The sequence below is a fragment of the Prionailurus bengalensis genome, chromosome B4 (genome assembly GCF_016509475.1).
Source record: "Prionailurus bengalensis isolate Pbe53 chromosome B4, Fcat_Pben_1.1_paternal_pri, whole genome shotgun sequence".
Classification (NCBI taxonomy): Eukaryota; Metazoa; Chordata; class Mammalia; order Carnivora; family Felidae; genus Prionailurus; species Prionailurus bengalensis.
The window spans coordinates 48,076,791-48,094,903 of record NC_057358.1 but is presented as its reverse complement, the minus strand read 5'-3'; the positions used below and the strand labels follow the sequence as shown (position 1 = coordinate 48,094,903).

At 44.8% G+C, this 18,113-nt stretch overlaps 1 protein-coding gene across 1 annotated transcript in view; it reads left to right on the top strand.

Moving 5' to 3' along the window:
* The first annotated feature begins 1,015 nt into the window (after positions 1-1,015).
* Positions 1,016-18,113, top strand: part of PLBD1 (phospholipase B domain containing 1) — a 55,379-nt gene continuing 38,281 nt past the window's right edge. Inside the window, exons 1-2 of the mRNA XM_043562425.1 lie at positions 1,016-1,777; positions 13,965-14,184. Coding sequence (XP_043418360.1) covers positions 1,669-1,777; positions 13,965-14,184 — 329 coding nt within the window. The 5' untranslated portion in view covers positions 1,016-1,668. The remainder of the gene's footprint in view (positions 1,778-13,964; positions 14,185-18,113) is intronic.

Sequence of the window (18,113 nt, the reverse complement as noted above, 5' to 3'; positions counted from 1 at the left end):
CCCTGATTGAATTAATTTATTTACATAATTTGCTTCCCCCACTAGAGTGCAAGCTTTGTGAGAACAGAGATTTTGTCCACCTTGCTTATTGCTCTATGTCTGGAACATGGAAGTCAACAAATATTTGATGACTACCTAATAGATGAATGCTTGTCTCATAGCTCCCACCAGGTATTTTTACATACATGATCACATCCAAATACTTGGCTCCTTGCATTGGAAGGATTAGTAAGATGAAAGAAGGTGGTAGAGGGTAGCATGACTCAAATATCTGGGGTGGCACAACTTTGGATGTCCCACGTAGCTCTCTTCCCAACGTGGCGCAGCCAGAATCCTCATAATTTGCCTTCACTTTAATTTTCTCACTTGAAGAAAAATGTGCACTTTTTGCAATGTCCTCAGTTCCTTCATTCGTTAAGTGACATTATCATCCAGGTACTGTAATCGGTGCTGACACCAAACAAAATGATGGCTTAGGACTTGTGTTCAACAATTTGCACAGAGATGTGGTGTAATTGTTCTACATCTATTCTAACAACTGTAAATGTATCTCCCTCTCTAAGAAAGCTGCTTCTTGTCCTCCCTTCCCATCTCCGCTTGACATCTCAGTTAAGCTTGCAAGAAAGACCAAGAGAAGAGAGTGGGGTACTTAGCGCCCCCCCACCCCACTCTGTAGTGGCTTGTCCTGGTCCTGGGTTCCCACACTGTACCTTAACCATAGCTCTGTTACAGTACTAATGGCAAATTCCGAGCACCCGTTTATTTATAGGGCTTTGTCCCTTCTTGTCTGGTAGGACATGCTCTTGATTGTCTGTATATCCCGGGCACCTGGCACCTAAGATGGGCTCAACAAATGCTTATGGAAGAAATAAAATGCATTTTGCCTACTTCACAATGTCACCTAGGGCACCCTTTGCCAACTTCACAATGTCACCCAAGGGATAGTTTTGCCTACTTCACAATGTCAACTGACCCCCCCCCCCCCACAGAAATGGGAACTTCGCGGGAACTCAGGGATAGATCTAGTTTCAGCCCCGTCTGAATCACATTCTAGTGGTGGCTCCAGCCAATGGAGAGAACGGCAAAGGAGCGAAAGTCCTGGGCTGCAGCAAATGGATCTAGCTTAAACAGCCGAGATGGAGGGGCACTGATCACTGAGGCATTAGGGGACCCGTGAAGACCACTGCAGAATGGCAAAGAAGCAGAGCTGCGTATAGGCAGGGGCATGCCTGTCACCATCGCCCAGGGTGCCTCATCCCAGCAGCTACAGACGAGTGGCCGAACCTGGCGACAGAGGCTAGCGGTGTTGATGTGAACTGGTTCGTTCAGACCTTGGGCCGCAAAACTGCCCGACGAGCGCAGGGAAAGTGGCACGTACCCTCTCCAGATCGCATAAGCGCAGCTGGGGAACTTGCCCAGCCCAGCCCACAGGGTGCTAAAGGGTCAGAAAGGACCCGCCTTTCCCAGACTGGGGCCCTGCGGGGCGAAGGTTGTTCCGAAGGCCACGTGAGGCTTCCTCGCCCCTAAAAGCCCCAAACAGGCAGGGCTAATGGAAGAGGGAAGTTAGGGACGCCCCAACCTCGGAGACGCTGCGCCGTGCAGCCGGCCCTAGAGCCGCTCTCACGACAGCTGCCTCGTCCAACCGGGGGAGGTCGCGGCCGGCGAGCGATGGCCCGCCGCAGCCGGGACGGGCGCCCGGGGCTGTCCGCGCCGCCGACCCCGCCGCTGCTGCCGCTGCTGCTGCTGTTGGCCGCCGCGGTGTCGCCGAGCCTGGCAGGTGAGCCGTGCGCGCCCCGAGGACCTGAGGCCCCGGGGAGGGGGAGTCCGGGGACAGGCGCCTGCGTGCCCCGCGCTGCGCCCGCAGCCGCTCCGTGCGCTCCCGCCCGCGCCCGCGCCCGCGCCCGGGCTCGGCCAAGTTGACTCCCAGCGGGTGTCTGGGTTCTGAGGGGACGCCGCGGGGCGGGGGGACGGGCCGGACCCGCTGCGGCCCGCCGCAGCTCCGGGATGGCCCCCGAGAAGGGCACGGGGTGTGCTTCTGCGAACTTAAGAAGTGTTGGCCAGAATTCTTGGCCAATAAATCAGTTCGCTCCTGCGCGACACTTGGCTTGCTGAGCCTTTCTCTACTGGTCCTAAAACAACCAGTATAAATAAATATATTTATAATAAATATAATAAATAAATATATAATAAATTAATAAATTAATAATAAAATATAAATAAAATATAATAAATAATAAATAACATGTTTAAATATAAATATATTTATAAATAAAATGTATTTATTCACATCTTAGAGGTCTGATTTCGGACTGCCAGTTTTGCTTCTCAACTGCCAATGGCTTTGGTTTAAAATAACCGCAACCTGGTATTGTCAGCTTGTTATGTGCCAGGCGGTGTGCTAAAGGGCTTTTCCTATTAATGCTTACCACAGCCCTAAGTAGGATTTGTTATCCTCATTCTACAGAACGTTTGAAATTGAGAGAAATTCAGTAGTCTGGGTTAAGATACGCAGCAAGTGAAGTCGTTGCTGAGTTGACAAATGGCATTTACTTAAATACAACCCCCTTTGTAAAACAGGCGTTATCCTTACAGATATTAACACCAATCTATGCCCTTTGTGAAAAAAACAAAAAAACAAAAACAAAACGAAACAAAAAAGCAAACAAGAACAAAAAAACTCCTGGATTTATCAGTTTTCTTCCCAATGGATAAGACCAAGATTAACCATAGACACTTGAAAGACTTCAACAGTAATATTAAGGGAGGATTAAGTTTATTTCATAAGCCCTTTTCTGTGCTGAACTTGTGCCAGAGTAGGGTGGAGTTCGGGAGAGCAAACCCCTTCCCAAATGAGTGTACTGATTCTTATTACACCACCTTCCATCGACAAGCAACCACAGTTACCAGATTTCAAGCTCTTTGCTTTCACAACTTGCCCACTTACCACTCTTAAATCTTTCCAGTCTTTTAAACTGCCTGGGCCTCTGGGATCAGCAGCCATGCACCCCCAGACCCCTGACTCCTGATTTACCTGCACATTCTGTTCCTTGCCTGGGATATGGAGGTGGCGCTCATGCCCAGCTCATGCCCAGCTGCTCATTCAGACGTGCCTGGGACAGGCTAGAAGGTGCTCCAGAAACGGAAATGGCTTTTTGTGTCCAGAATGATGGGTGAAACCCTTCTAACTTTTCTGTTCCTCTGGAGTTTTCGGGTTTGTTTATTTATTTATTTTTACATTTATTATTGAGAGACAGAGAAACACAGAGCGTGGTGAGCAGGGGAGGGTTAGAGAAAGGGGGAGACGCAGAATCCGAGGCAGGCTCCACGCTCTGAGCTGTCAGCACAGAGCCTGACGCGGGGCTCGAACTCACAAACTGGGAGATCATAACCTGAGCCAAAGTCGGTCGCCTAACCAACTGAGCCACCCAGGCACCCCTGGGTTGTTTTAAATGTTCATTAGATGGAGGGGACAGCCTGAGGAGTGAGGTAGAGATATTATTTTTCTGAAGATGAGGCACTGTTTATTTAAGAAGTTATCACCTGACAAGAAACAGCTGCTTACACTGAGTTCTCCAAATAATCAGCTGACACCAGGCCAGTTTGGTCCGGAGTCAAGGCAAAGAGCGAGGAAGTTTCTGCGGTCAGTGATCCTGACAGCACTGTGCCTGGCAATCCGGAAAAGACTTCTTACCATGGTCTTGTGGAACAGCTGGTGATGCCCACACTGATTACTTAGAACAGACGTGATCTGTTTCCTTTGTTCCACCCATAGTAACCTGCTTTCCGGTGCAACTTTTCTGCTCTGTTTTACCCTTCTACTAGACTGACAGCCTTTGCTACCTCTTGCTTGTCATGTTTTCTCTGAAGTGCCCTGCTCGGTACTCTGAATTTGACGCGTACCCAACAAACACTGAAGGGATTGCATTTTCATCTCCCTGGGATGATTTTGATAGCTACCAGTGTGCACCTCTTAATCCAAAAACATCCTTAAGTTTTAAAAGCTTACTTGGTAGCTTCATCCCTACAGAAACATTGGCAAACAATTGCACGTTCATCCTTGCCTGTCTTTTAATCGGTTATACACTCCAGCCATTTAATAGCATTGCCTTTATCCTTCCAGATTGAAAAGCCCCATATTTGTTTTTAGGAATGTCTTACATAATTTTTCTAAGTGGTGTGTAGAGTGAAGTCACATCACTAGGGAAAGAGATGAGTTGGTTGCCGAGAACTTTTAAGTTGGCATGTGCTTTGTGGTAAAACTGGTTCCAAATCTGGCCCCTGGACTTGCAGGGCTAGATTCTGGAAATGCGTTCTCTCCCGAGCTCTAGAGCTGATCAGATACAAAGAAGCTGATTCACCCAAGTCTCTTCACCAAAATACCAATAATTAAGTTTGAGCAGATTGCCCCAGCCCCTTTCTTATAATCAAATTACACCAGATAGATAATATCAGGGCTTCTCAGGCTGAAGGCCTGATTGATTTGCTCCCCAGTAAGACTGAGGCTTCCGTTGGCCTAGACAACGCTTGCCTGGCACAGCTGGCCCTTGACTCTGGGACACTGCCTCTTCCACACTTCCATGACTCACCGGTGCCCACCGGAGGCCAACCCATTGCCTCTCTATATGGGCTAATACCTTTATGTGTTGTGGGGGATTTGCCATCTTGGGAACTGTTCAGTCTCCTTAAGGTGCCTTGGTAGATCTTTGGTTGAGGCTATTCTCAGTTGATCCTTTAACTCTGAGGCCCTTCTTATTTCCAAATTCACTTGAGGTAGTTGCTCCATGTGTTCATTCTTTCTGTGGCAGTTCATTTTTGGAAGTGTAATATGAGAGAGGTAGCATGGAATTCCAGAAGCAGAAACCATGGAGCCAGACTGCCTGTGTTTCAGTCCTGGCTCCCATACTTACTGTGTGACCTTCAGCCACTTATCTACTATCTCTGTACCTCAGTTTCCTCTTCTGTAACGTGGGTATTGTAGTGTCTGTGTCATAAGGTGGTTGTGGGAGACAGCGCCCCGAATGGTGGGGGATGTATAACTGAGTGACCGTTACTATTGGCCGTTGGAGTTTCCCTTCTCTGGAAAGTCATCATGGATCTTTTGATAAGACAACCAGGATTGCAGATGATAGTCTACGTGTTGTGAAGTAACAACTTGTTATAAAAGCAGGGTTTTTTTCCTTAATCATGGTCCAACATTTCAGGGATTTGGAGTACACACCAGCATGTTAAGCAGGTGCTGCAGAAAAGTGAGCAGTGCCCTAGGTCTCTTTCCTGGGTTATAACTGATTCATTGAAATCACCTTGATTTCTCTAAATGCAATTTTTTTAAATTTTTTTTTAACATTTATTTATTTTTGAGACAGAGAGAGACAGAGCATGAATGGGGGAGGGTCAGAGAGAGGGAGACACAGAATCCGAAACAGGCTCCAGGCTCCGAGCTGTCAGCACAGAGCCCGACGCAAGGCTCGAACCCACGGACCGCGAGATCATGACCCGAGCCGAAGTCGGCCGCCCAACCGACTGAGCCACCCAGGCGCCCCTCTAAATGCAATTGTATTCATCATGATTTAATCCTGAATCAAGAATTTCCCAACTCTTTTTGGTCTTTCTGAGCCTCGCTAAATCTTCCTACAGCTCATCCCCATTGTCGTGGGGTTTCAGACTCCAAAGAAGTCAGTGTTCTTGGTAAACTTGAATATTGTCTTGTGCTCTCCCTCTATCAGTTTGTTTATAAAAATGTGTACAAGATAAGTTCCAGAACAACTTCTGGGGAAAGTGCCCATTTGCATTATTAAAATTAGTTTCCTAGTCCTTCTGGAAATGTGAATCTGACAGCAAAGATCAAAATCTTTCTCCAGAAGAAAATGTAAGAGGATCCTCCTTCAAGTCTTTAAATCAAGGTAGAATATTTTTTAAGAACTTTTCATAATAGGTAAGCTACGAATCACGTAAACTCCAGCTTGGAACCATGTCTGACATACAAAACAGAAATTTTTGTTTTCACACTTTTTTACGCATTATTTTTACTTTGTCACCTGTTATCTTTTAGGGTTTTTTGGGGGGTGGAGGAAAGATTCTAAATTATAAAGCATTAACTATTAAGATAGCAAAAGAGGTAGCAGCACCAAAAATGGAATGAATCTCAAAGGATTTATTTTGTTCAATTTTTTAAGTTTTTAAAATGCATTTGTGCTTCATCTTTTTTTTTTTTTTTTTTTTTAATTTTTTTTTTCAACGTTTATTTATTTTGGGGACAGAGAGAGACAGAGCATGAACGGGGGAGGGGCAGAGAGAGAGGGAGACACAGAATCGGAAACAGGCTCCAGGCTCCGAGCCATCAGCCCGGAGCCCGACGCGGGGCTCGAACTCACGGACCGCGAGATCGTGACCTGGCTGAAGTCGGACGCTTAACCGACTGCGCCACCCAGGCGCCCCTGTGCTTCATCTTTAAAAAAAAAAATGGAGTGAGTTCCAGTTGCTCCTACAACTTATATTTCACAATCACTTGAAGATTGAACTTTACCTAGCCTCCTGGGGTGCCTGGATGGCTCAGTTCGTTAAACACCCAACTCGTGATTTTGGCTCAGGTCATGACCTCACAATTTGTGAGGTCGACCCCCACATCAAGCTCTGTGCTGACAGTGTGGAGCCTGCTTGGGAGTCTCTCTCTCTCTCTCTCTCTCTCTCTGCCCCTCCACTGCTCTCTCTCTCTCAAAATAAATGGATAAAGTTTTCGGTTTTTTTTTTTTAACGTTTATTTATTTTTGAGACAGAGAGAGACAGAGCATGAATGCAGGAGGGTCAGAGAGAGAAGGAGACACAGAATCAGAAACAGGCTCCAGGCTCTGAGCTGTCAGCACAGAGCCTGACGCAGGGTTCGAACTCACGGACGTGAGATCATGACCTGGGCCGAAGTCGGGCGCTCAACCGACTGAGCCACCCAGGCGCCCCTGGATAAAATTTTTTTTTAATTTTATTAGTTAGTTTAAAGTTTATTAGTTAGAAAATTTATTACTGTTATTATGTTGATTCTTTGTACTACTGCAAAACAGGAACTTAATGCAGTAAAAGATGAAACTAAGAGAGGTAGTGAAATTATGAGGAAACTTTAATCTAAAACTTGAAACTCATCCGCGCAAACAGCAGGTATCACGTTACAGTCTTCCAGGGGGAAATTGTGAAAATCTCTTGATTCAAGGCTTGCTCCGAAATGTGTCAGTTAGCCTTGCAAATGCAGTGACAATCTCAGCACATGAGGTAGTGGCAAATTGTTGCAACCAGCATTTGCAAACCTAAGATACCAAAATTCGAATTCACCATTAGAATTAATATACAGACAATACCAGCCTGTCCCCTTCCCAGCTAGGGTGAAAGTGTGACCTTCCCAGCTGGTGTGAAAGTTCAGGATGTAGGCAGTCACATAATCAATAGAACACTTTGATAGGCCCGATGGAGTCAATACAATGAAGTAACAGACGCCACCTCTGATACTCAAGGAGCTTGTAATTCAAGTTTGTGAACCAAATCCACCCAAATACATGTAAACTAAAGAGTGTTCTAGATGAGGAGTGAGCTAAGAGTGCAGAATCAGAAAGGGGCCGAGTGGATAAGACTTTTAGCAAGAATTTTGATTTAAACTAGCAGTGAGGAATAGGTACGTTCCAAGGGAATGAAGGAAAGGGATCATTCCATATCCAAGCAAATGTCTCAGCATTTTTCTGCATTAGCGTTTTGTTTCTTTGACTCTATTTTTTTAAATGTTTATTCACTTTTTTTGAGAGAGAGAGACATAGAGCTTGAGTGAGGGAGGGGCAGAGATAGAGCTCTGGAGACACAGAATCCGAAGCAGGCTCCAGGCTCTGAGCTGTCAGCACAGAGTCCAACGCGGGGCTTGAACTCAGGAACTCAGGAGATCACGACCTGAGCCTGAGTGGGACGCTTAACCGACTGGGCCACCCAGGCACCCCTGACACTATTTTTTAAAAGAGATGTCCCTCTCTACTTACCTAATATATTGGGCACGTTATGCATTGCACCTCACACCTTGTCACTGCCCTTTATTCGAGCTTCGGAAGCTGTAAGGTAAGGCACATCACCCTAGCCACGCTGTAGGGATTCCTTGCTTTCTACCTCAGAGCTTCTCTGGTGTGGTAACCACCTAGCACTGGAGCATCTGCAAACCGGGCAAGAGGGACTTAACATCCCACAGGGCAGCCTTTGCCCAAAGCAGGATGGAGCAGGTGGATAAATGCTCCTCCTTCCATCCCTGGGATGGGGTCATCAGGGGTTTATCTACACCGCTGTTCGGGCCATCTCAAATCGCACCTTCGAATTAGCTTTTCCCTCCTTCCTGGCCTCACTTTCCCCATTCCCCATCCCCGTTCCCAGTGAGCACTTTCCCAAAATAGTCCTCCATCCAGCAAGAGTCCCAGGCTCTGATTTCCGCTGGGAGTGAGAGCTGAAACACTTAGAATTTTGCTGCCTAGAGGTCGTTTATTCATGAATCAGTTATTTTCTTAGTGATTCTGATGAAGAGCCAAATCAAATCTAAAATCCATATAGCAGTTTACTGAGCCCTTCCCAAGAAGGGAAGTGGGGAAGTATACTGCCAAGGTATGCCAAGAGATACTGAGAGATCATGGTCAGTGGACATAAAGGAGAAAAACACTTCAAGGACCAGAGTCAACACTACTTAGAGAAACTCAATCTGAATAGCTTTAAGTTGCAATCTTAATTTTTAAACTATTTTCTCTTACCTATTTTGTATCCTTCCTCCCCTTTCTTCCTCCTTGTCTCTTCCTAACTTACTGAATATATTAGGTAAAATTTCATTGCTCTGGGTTGAAAACCACTTACTTTTTCATGAATGAAGTGCTCGGGAAGTTAGGTTCCAAATATGGGAGAGGGCGACTTAAGCCACTTATGACTATTTTACAAACTCTAAGACAGTGTTAGGATTTTTTTTCCAGCTGAAAACAACTCATAGAAAATATTAGAATACACAAGTCAATAAATTTAATGTGAGCGTTTGGGTTTTGATGTGCAGAGTAATATAAAAATGAGGTGACTTCTTCCATTTTTATCTTATAGAAGAAAAATACTTTGTTTTTATAAAGTAACGCTCCCAGATATTTATCAAATGTGTTGACTTTGAAGACGTTGCTGTTAAAAAGTTTTAAATCTCATTTCCCTGTTAACAACTCTAGGGAAAATATCAACACGTGTCACTTGCCCCTTGGGTGTCTGAACCATCCCCAAACCCCTTCCCTGAGCTTGAAGACATAATGACTTGCTTTGACTAACTTCTGTGAATGGCCCGATAAACTTCACTTTCATTTTAAGAACACATGCAATTAAACTAGACTCACCCAGAAACAGTCTTTTGCCAGGTGCAGCGCTCCCAGGGTATACGTTGGTAAGCAGGACCACTCTGTCTTCACAGAGTTGGTGTAGAGCTAGTTTGGGATTAAAAGTATAGTTTTCTACCTGTTTGCTACTGCTTATCCTTTTCACAACATCTGCCTCCCAACATGGAGATGTATAAAAAAAAAAAATAGAGGGGTGCCTGGCGGCTCAGTCATTTGGGCATCCACATTTTGGTGTTAGCTCCCGTCATGATCTCAAAGTTCATGAGTTCCAGCCCCGCGTCGGGGTCTGTGCTGGCAGTATGGAGTGTGTTTGGGCTTCTCTCTCTCTCTCTGTCTCTCTCTGCCCCTTCTGCTCACTCTCTCTCTCTCCCTCTCTCAAAATAAATAAATAAATTTAAAATAAAATAAAAATTTTTTAAATTAAAAAAATAGAAACATGCAATAGCTTAAACTACTAAAGGATTTAATTGGGTGTCTCAGTCCATTGACTGTCTGACTCTTGATTTTGGCTCAGGTCATGATCCCAGGGTCGTGGTATCGAGCCCCGTGTCAGGCTCCACACTTGGCGTGGAGCCTGCTTAAGATTCTCCCTCCTTCTGTCTCCTTCTCCCCCTCTCCCCACCTCTCTCTCAAAAAAAATAAATAAAATAAAAAAATAAAATAAAATAAAATAAAAACTATTAAAGGATTTAAGAACATCAGAAAGTAGCACAGTGCCAGGAAAACCAGAAAGAGTTGATGCAAGGAGAAAACCTTGAGGCAGGGAAGACCTCATTTGGTGGGGGGAGTGTAAAACTTAGATGCTGGCTAGATTCTCAAGGCACGTGCTAAATCAGTCAGTGTGTTAGCAGTAAAATTTTTATCACCGAATTCTCTTAAGGGAAAAGGTTTCTTTCGAGCATGGAGGCGCACTAGTGTCAAAAACAAGCACAGATTTGCAGAAGTTCATTATTTGCGGTCAGGAAGTTACGGAGTGCTGGCAACAGTGAACACACAGCCCTTGAGTGCTCAGGAGAGGGAGCAAGCCAAGTTTATGTCCAGAGGGGCTGCTGGAATGGAAGGTGAAGTTAGGGAAGGCCGCGGCCGGTGTTCAGGGAGAAATGCTGAGGTTTCAGAGAAAGGGAACGAAGCTAAAAGCATGCCACGTGGGTGGAACAGAAAGGGAAGAGCCTGGCGAGGCTTGCTCACCTTGCTTCTTCCCTTTACACTTTCTGTTTCTGTCTCTGCCCCTGATGCAGCAGTTGTGAGGGGGGCAGGGGGGCTGCTTTTATATAGTCAGCCTTGCTTTCTTCACTTTCCTACAAGACTCACTGGAGGTGAGGGTGGAAGAGAAGGTGTGAGGAAAGCTAGGGAAAGACTGAGGCCAAGGCACTGTGATCCAGAATCAATCTGGAAAACATATTTATTGCATTTGGTAACAAAAGAAGAGAAGTTGCTATGGATGCTACCCACAACTGTCAAATTGCAGCCAATCGGCTTTATTAACAAGTAGACTCTTATTTGTCACCCAGAGTTTAACAAAGTACTATGAATCTACGTATGCTTAGTAATGTCATTATTTTCACTTGGCCAAATTTTTTTTTCATTTGAGAGAGAGAGAGAGTACACACAGTGGAGAGGGACAGAGGGAGAGAGAGAGAGAGAGAGAGAGAGAGAGAGAGAGAATGAGAATCTTAAGCAGGTTCCATGCTCAGCTCAGAGCCAGACAGGGGGCTCAATCCCACAACCCTGGGATCATGATCTGAATGCGAATCAAGGGTCAGATGCTCAACTGACTGAACCACCCAGGTGCCCCAACCACTTAGCCATTTTTAAAGAAAGGCCACCAGGGGCGCCTAGGTGGCTCAGTCAGTTGAGTGTCTGACTCTTGATTTCAGCTCAGGTCATGATCTTACAGTTCGTGAGTTTGAGCCCCAAGCAGGCTCTGCATTAACAGCACAGAGCTTGCTTGGGATTCCCTCTGCCTCTCTCTCTCTCTCTCTCTCTCCCCCTCTCAAATAAATAAATTGAAAGAAAGAAACAAAGAAACAAAGAAAGAAAGGAAGAAAGAAAGAAAGCCCACCATTATGGTCATGACTTCACTCAGAAGTAAAATGACTTTCCTGCTAAGAATCATTCTTCAAGGGTCATTATTAGCATTAGCTTCTAAGTCTGACCAAGTCCCAGCCAATCACCCAGCCCCCTTGGAACAAGGTGCTATGATACTCTAGTTTTAAGATTATACTTTCAGCACTCATATGATAGACAATCTTTGCATCAACACAATAAATCGATAAAATGTTGAGTCCATTTTTAATGTTGACAACAAAAAACGTTTATAAACATTGAATCTGAACTTTCTAGTATCTTAACCACTAAAAACACAGTATGTCCAAAACTAAATTCATATTCCCTCCCTCCCCATCTGCTCCCTCTCTGAGTCAATGATACAACATCCATCCACTGGGTCTCAGTCTGGAACCCGAGAGTCTTCTTCCTACCTCTTTGAAGACCTGAATATGAAGTTGGTCTTTCACCTGAGCAGCTGTGCCATAGTTTCTTAGGCCAAGAAACAAATGCGTCACGTACCATTTCCTTTCTACATTTCTTTTCTCTTTTTCCTTTTCTTCCTCCGTCTCCTTTCCTTTCACAAATACTTACTGAGTATCTGCCATAGGCTAAGCAATATACTAGTGCTGAGTCTTTGGCCTCGAGGAGTTCATAGGCTAGAAGCAGCTGAAGACATGTGAGTTACAGTGCAGTGTGATAGGCCCAAAGAAGATGCACCTACGAGCAAGTTACATTGAGCTTGTAGGGCAAGCGAGCCTCCATGAAGTGGGTGCTACTTCCTGCAATTTTGAGATTGCTGTGTGGTTAACAAGGCAGGAACTCTCTGGCAGAGGAAACAGCATATGCAAAGTGAGAGGTGTTGGACCAGCTAATGGCAGGTTGGACAGTGGTATATAATGGCTTCCAGATCACCAAGTGCGTGGGGTAGTGGATGAAGATGCATAGGTAGGCAGAAACCAGATCATGAAGGCCAAGAGTATAAGCTGAAAAACTTTATTTATAGGAAATGGAAGTCACTGAAGATTTTTGGTAGGCAAGTAAACAAATCAGGTTTGCATTTTAGGAAAGTCACTCTGGCAGAGTATGAAGAACGAATTACAGGTCAGAGGGACCTTCAAAAAGGCCTTTTGTATGGTTAAGGCTAGTTGTGATACCTGAAGTAACATGGAAAGGTAGAGCTGCAGAGGAAGAGACTGGAGGAAGAGATACTTAGGAGGCTTTGATTCAACATGAGTTTGCAGAAGAGAGAGGAGGCCTGGATGGGCGTGGGTCTCAGGTGGAAAGATCACAGAGATAGAAAGCAGAAGGTGGAGGATGGGTGAGAGAGAATATGAATTCTGTTTTGGATATTTGGAATTTCTTTTGTTTATGGAATCATCCAGCTAATGTTATCAAGTGTGCGTTGGGCGTACAAGATAAAGAAAAACCCAGGGGGAGGATGAGGGTAAAAGCAGGCAGAAGAGGAGGAGACTCAGGAGATTCATGCTGTGCCAGATGCAGGGGAGGAAAGAGTTTTAAGAGTAAGTGGTCACCAGCATCAAAGGCTTTCGGCAGTTCACGCGACATTAAGATTCAAGGATATCATCGGTGACCCAAACCAGAGCAGTGTCGGTAGCATGGTGGGGATGCATACCAGTCTGCAGCAGGCTGAAGGGAGGAAGTTGAGGAAGTGGTGTGTGTGTGAGCATGTGCCTCTTTCTAAGGGGTGAGGTCTGGAAATGGGCCAGTCATATTCATAGCTCTCTCACCACACTTGGCATAGCCCCTGACCCAGCACGCCCTAGAATATATTTGGAATAATTCCACGAAGGGAGTGAGAGATTCTGGCGATGGCCAGATCTGGTCCCAGGCTCCAAAGAGATCTTCTGTGATTGGTTTTCCCTTAGGCATGACACAATGGAGCATGTCAGTCCACTTCAGTGGGAGGAGCCATTGCAGGAAGAGAGCTTTAGGGTACAGGAGCAGGAAGACACAGGATGGAACCAAGTTCCCCAAAAGAGTGAGAGGGGTCAATCCATAGCATGGGTAGATGGATGGAGGTGAACCAGTAGGGGGAGATGGCTACAGGACGTGTCAGGATAAATTCACAAAAATATCAAGAACTTGAGAGGCAATAGTTTATATTATTTCCCGCAAAATAGGAATCTAATGTCATGTGTGAAGAATTAGGCAAAAGAGAGACAATAAGGAGCCTGAGAATATGGATGCTTTGATACAACGGCTGAGGGGATCAAAGGAGCCCTGGCCCTGGCCTTGCCCAGAATCCCATCTCTAAGGATGAAACATTGAGACCCACCTCTGCGATGCTCTGATTACTTCCCCCCACCTTTGACCTAGTTCTCCATGTTCTGAGCTCATCCCCCTTCATCAGGCTCTGGTTTTTCCCCACTTGTAACAAGGGCAAGCTACAGTGGCAGATGTCCCGATTCTAATACAATGGGATTCCTTAAAAGCAACTGTGTTGGAATCGTTGGTTACCTGGGAAAAAGTGTATCGGCAAATCAGTTAAATGGCATCCTGTTATTATCGCCTTTTCTTTTCTTCCAGGAGTCCACTATGCAACTGTGTACTGGATGCCTGCTGAAAAGACAGTACAAGTCAAAAACGTACTGGACAGGAATGGGGACGCCTATGGCTTTTACAATGACTCTGTGAAAACCACAGGCTGGGGCGTCCTGGAAATCAGAGCGGGGTATGGTTCTCAGGCCCTGAGCAATGAGATCATCATGTTTGTGGCTGGCTTTTTGGAGGGTTACCTCACTGCCCCGTAAGTACTCCGGTCATGGTGAAGAACTACCAGGCAACTTCTGTCCCTTTCTTTGTCCACCAATGCTTCTTGTCTTCCTGACATTGAACATTAGAACTGGAAAGTAGCTGAGGTCCTCCTCAGCGGATAGAAACATGATCAGAATTACATTTACACCAGTAATCAGGACCTGCCTAGAAGGAACAAAGCCCCCATTGTGGCATTCTTCAATTCTCATGGTACTTAAAATCTTTCCTTTTCATGAAACTGTTTTATTTATTTTTTTAATGTTAGTTTGTTTTTGAGAGAGAGAGAAAGAGCATGTGCACCAGTGGGGGAGGGGCAGCAAGAGGGGGAGAGGGGATCTGAGGCAGGCTCCATGTTGACAGCAGAAAGCTTGGTGTAGGGCTTGAACTCACGAACCAAGATCATGACCGTGAAATCGTGACCTGAGTCAGAGTTGGATGCTTAACCGACTGAGCCACCCAGGAGCCCCTCGTGAAACTATTTAAAACACAGCTAAGCCGTTTTATGCCACTAGTCATTTATTGTCTGGCAGAAGGAAAATGATAGGCAGAGTGACCGAGAAGCACAAAACATGGAAGATTTAATTTAAAATATAAGAACATTTTTAAATGGTCTTAAAACACTAATTTCAAGTGGGCAAAGGTTTTAAATAGAAATTCTGATGTCTAATATAAATATCCCTTCCAGTTCTATTGTTAACTTAATTCTCTCGTCTTTCCCTTGTCTTGTGAAAATAACAAGGATGTAGTTAATAATCATGCAATCAGGGCACATCCCTTTCAGAGATAAGCTCTTTAAGGAAAAGAAGGTCACAGCTCATTTAATCAAGCCTCATCCTTCCTTTGATATAAAAAGTGTCTTGACGGTTTGGCTTTCTCTGTGACCTAGACCGTTGAGGACAGTTTAACCAAACCCTATTTTGCCCCGTTACCGCCTGAGTAAGGCATGTTAGTAAGTGCAGTGCCAATCTCACCTGATTCTAAGTACTGGAGATTATGTCAAACGTTGAATAACTAGTTACTGTGCTCTGGTCGCTCTTTTTTAATGAACTAGAAATTCCTTTCTTACTTTGTAACCAAATTTTTGTTACTCTACCATACGAATTCCTTTAACGGTATATTACTCAGAGATGTATAAAACTTTATAAATAGATTAAAACCTGTTTAAAACTGTGTATAAAATGTGTGTGTGTGTGTGTATGTATAACTTTTCATCCTTCTCTCCAAATCTATAATTATTGTGTATCCACTCATTCTGATTGCATTGTTTAAACTGGGTTGCACGTTTGGAGAAATAATTTGGGCTGAAGTTGTGTGACTATAAATACATCAGATTAGGGGTACCTGGGTGACTCAGTCGGTTAAGCTTCTGACTCTTGGTTTCAGCTCAGATCATGATCTCGCGGTTAGTGAGATCAAGGCCTGCCTCTGGCTCCATGCTGATTCTTTCTCTCCCTCTCTCTCTGCCCCTCCTGCACTTCCACATGGTCTCACGCTTTCTCTCTCAAAAATAAACTTTAAAAAATAATAAATAAATACATACATACATACATACATTGAGTTAAGTCATGTGGGGTAGACATCATGGGCTTTTAGGAGAAACTGTGATTTGAGGGAGCAGCTCTATCTAATCTGAGGCTGTAGTAGGCATAAGCAGGTGTTCCATAGGTCCGGGTATCACAGCAGGAGCTCAGGTAGTTTGACAGAAGGCTTCTGACACAGGAGGAACATCAGATATTCTTATGTCGCAGGAAACATAAGTGTTAACATCTCACTTCTTGGGGTGGGGGATGACTTTATCATTTTACCCTTATTTCTAATATAAAGCATTGACCTATCCTTGGTGCCTTTCCTTTATCCATTGATGAAGAAAATCCATAAGATATGGGTTCATATCCATTCTATTTAGTAACTTTTTAAATATTTCTGTATTAGAGTAAAAATTACTGAAATTTTATTTTGTAAAAGAAAAACACTTAGCTACTATTCAGTAACTGGTTTTTGCTTACTCTGCCTTTTTGCCACATCCTTTCAAAAAAAAAAAAAATTCAATGTGTGTAAGCGAGTCTTTTAAGATTAAAGCAAACAACTTCCTGCATTTTGCGACCCATTTTAAGGATCTGGCAAGTGAGTCTTCCTTCCGCTCAGACCACTAGCAGCAGCCTGTGCCTGAATGATCGGGAGTGAGGGAGAGGTGGGTCTACTAATCTCAGTAAATACTGGATCATGAAGGAAAAGTTGGGAGACTCTCGTTGGGAGCGTTTCTGCTGCAGAGAACAACCTGGAGAGTGCTTTAACCATAAATACTATAACACTCCAAGAAAAAGGCCCCTCATGGGCCAAAGCAGTCAAAGAAGGCCTTGTGGAATGACTGAGTTGTGGGTCTGGGGTTTGATAGATGAGACTATTTGGCCTGTCCAAGAAGAGGAAGAAAATCATTCTAGGCAGAAGGAAACAGAACCAAGTACTGAGAAAAGGCAACGCATCTGAAATGAGTAAGTTGCATTTACAAGTGAGTGAGGAGTAGAGGAGTAGCCTGCCCATTCCACGGGTGCCGTCCTTTATTTCGATCGTAGAATGCTCAGAGGTTTCTCAAATTTGAAAGACGACCTCTCTGTTACCTCTGTTTTGTACTCATTACTGAGAATTCAAGGATGTCACCTGCTCAGAGATGGACTTCCCATACGTGTAGTACCAAGAGTCTGAGAGGACCTCTGCCCTGCAGGGACTTTGCTAGAACAGAAGACGTTGGCGAGCAGGAAGACGCATGACAAGGAACCGAAGGGGCTGGATGGAAGAGAGAAGTCAGAAATTTGTATATTTGAAGAAGGAGGAGAAAGAAAAAGAGGGAGAGGAGGAGGAGAGGACACAAAGGAAAAAAGGAAGGGAGCGACGGAGGGAGGAAGGAGAACAGAAGCAAAAAGAGGAGAAGGAAGAATTATAACCAAAGCTGTCTTTTGAGAGGCTGTCATTCTAATCGCATTCTTGAAAGGTCAAAGAGGGGAATTTCTGCACCATCCACAGTAAACTGTCCTCACCTGTCCCGATTGAGAGGCAGGGTGGCTCCCTCGGAGCAGAGGTATTCGCATTCTCTGAAGCAAAGCAGGGGAGCTTAACATGTCAACCATCCGGAAGCTGTGATTGTAGTCACAAACCAATAGTGGAGGAGGAATACAAGTCACAGGCTAGGGTTTGGTTTGTGTGTTTGTTATCAGCTACACATGGGCAACTGTCTGAGGAGCAATAGCATCTTCATACACAAACAGCATTTTATCCACCTAAAACCTATACTCCTGGGGACTGTAACTTGGGGAGTGTTTGAGTAACAAACATACTTGAGGGTATGATTCCACTTACTGAGACACAGCCTTGGAGCAAGAGCATCTGAGCCTGGGTCGGAAGGTGAGTATATGCCGAAGGCCGAAGGAGAGAGTCGCTTGTTTTTGTTTTCCTCTCAGCTTGCAAAGTAGCTCAGGCAGCTGCCGGAAGCAATGGGAAGTTTACGGCTGCCATGTTTTTCCCATATCACCACATTTCTTTATTTCTTTAATGTTTACTTATTTTTGAGAGAGACAGAGTGGAAGCCGGGGAGAGGTAGAGAGAGAGGGAGACACGGAATCCGAAGCAGGCTCCAGGCTCTGAGCTGTCAGCCCAGAGCATGATGCGGGGCTCGAACTCATGAACCACGAGATCATGACCTGAGCTGAAGTCAGATGCTCAACCGACTGAGTCATCCAGGCGCCCTTCCGACATCATCGCATTTAAAATGGAGTGACGTTCCTTATATTCTCCAGAACCTTGGGGGAAGAAGCATATGCGAAGTGGGGTATTGTGGAATCAACAATTCAGATATTCAGATAAAGTGCTCGCTTTAACCACCTCAGAGGAAATAGTTTGCTCTTTCAACCTATGACATACTTGGGA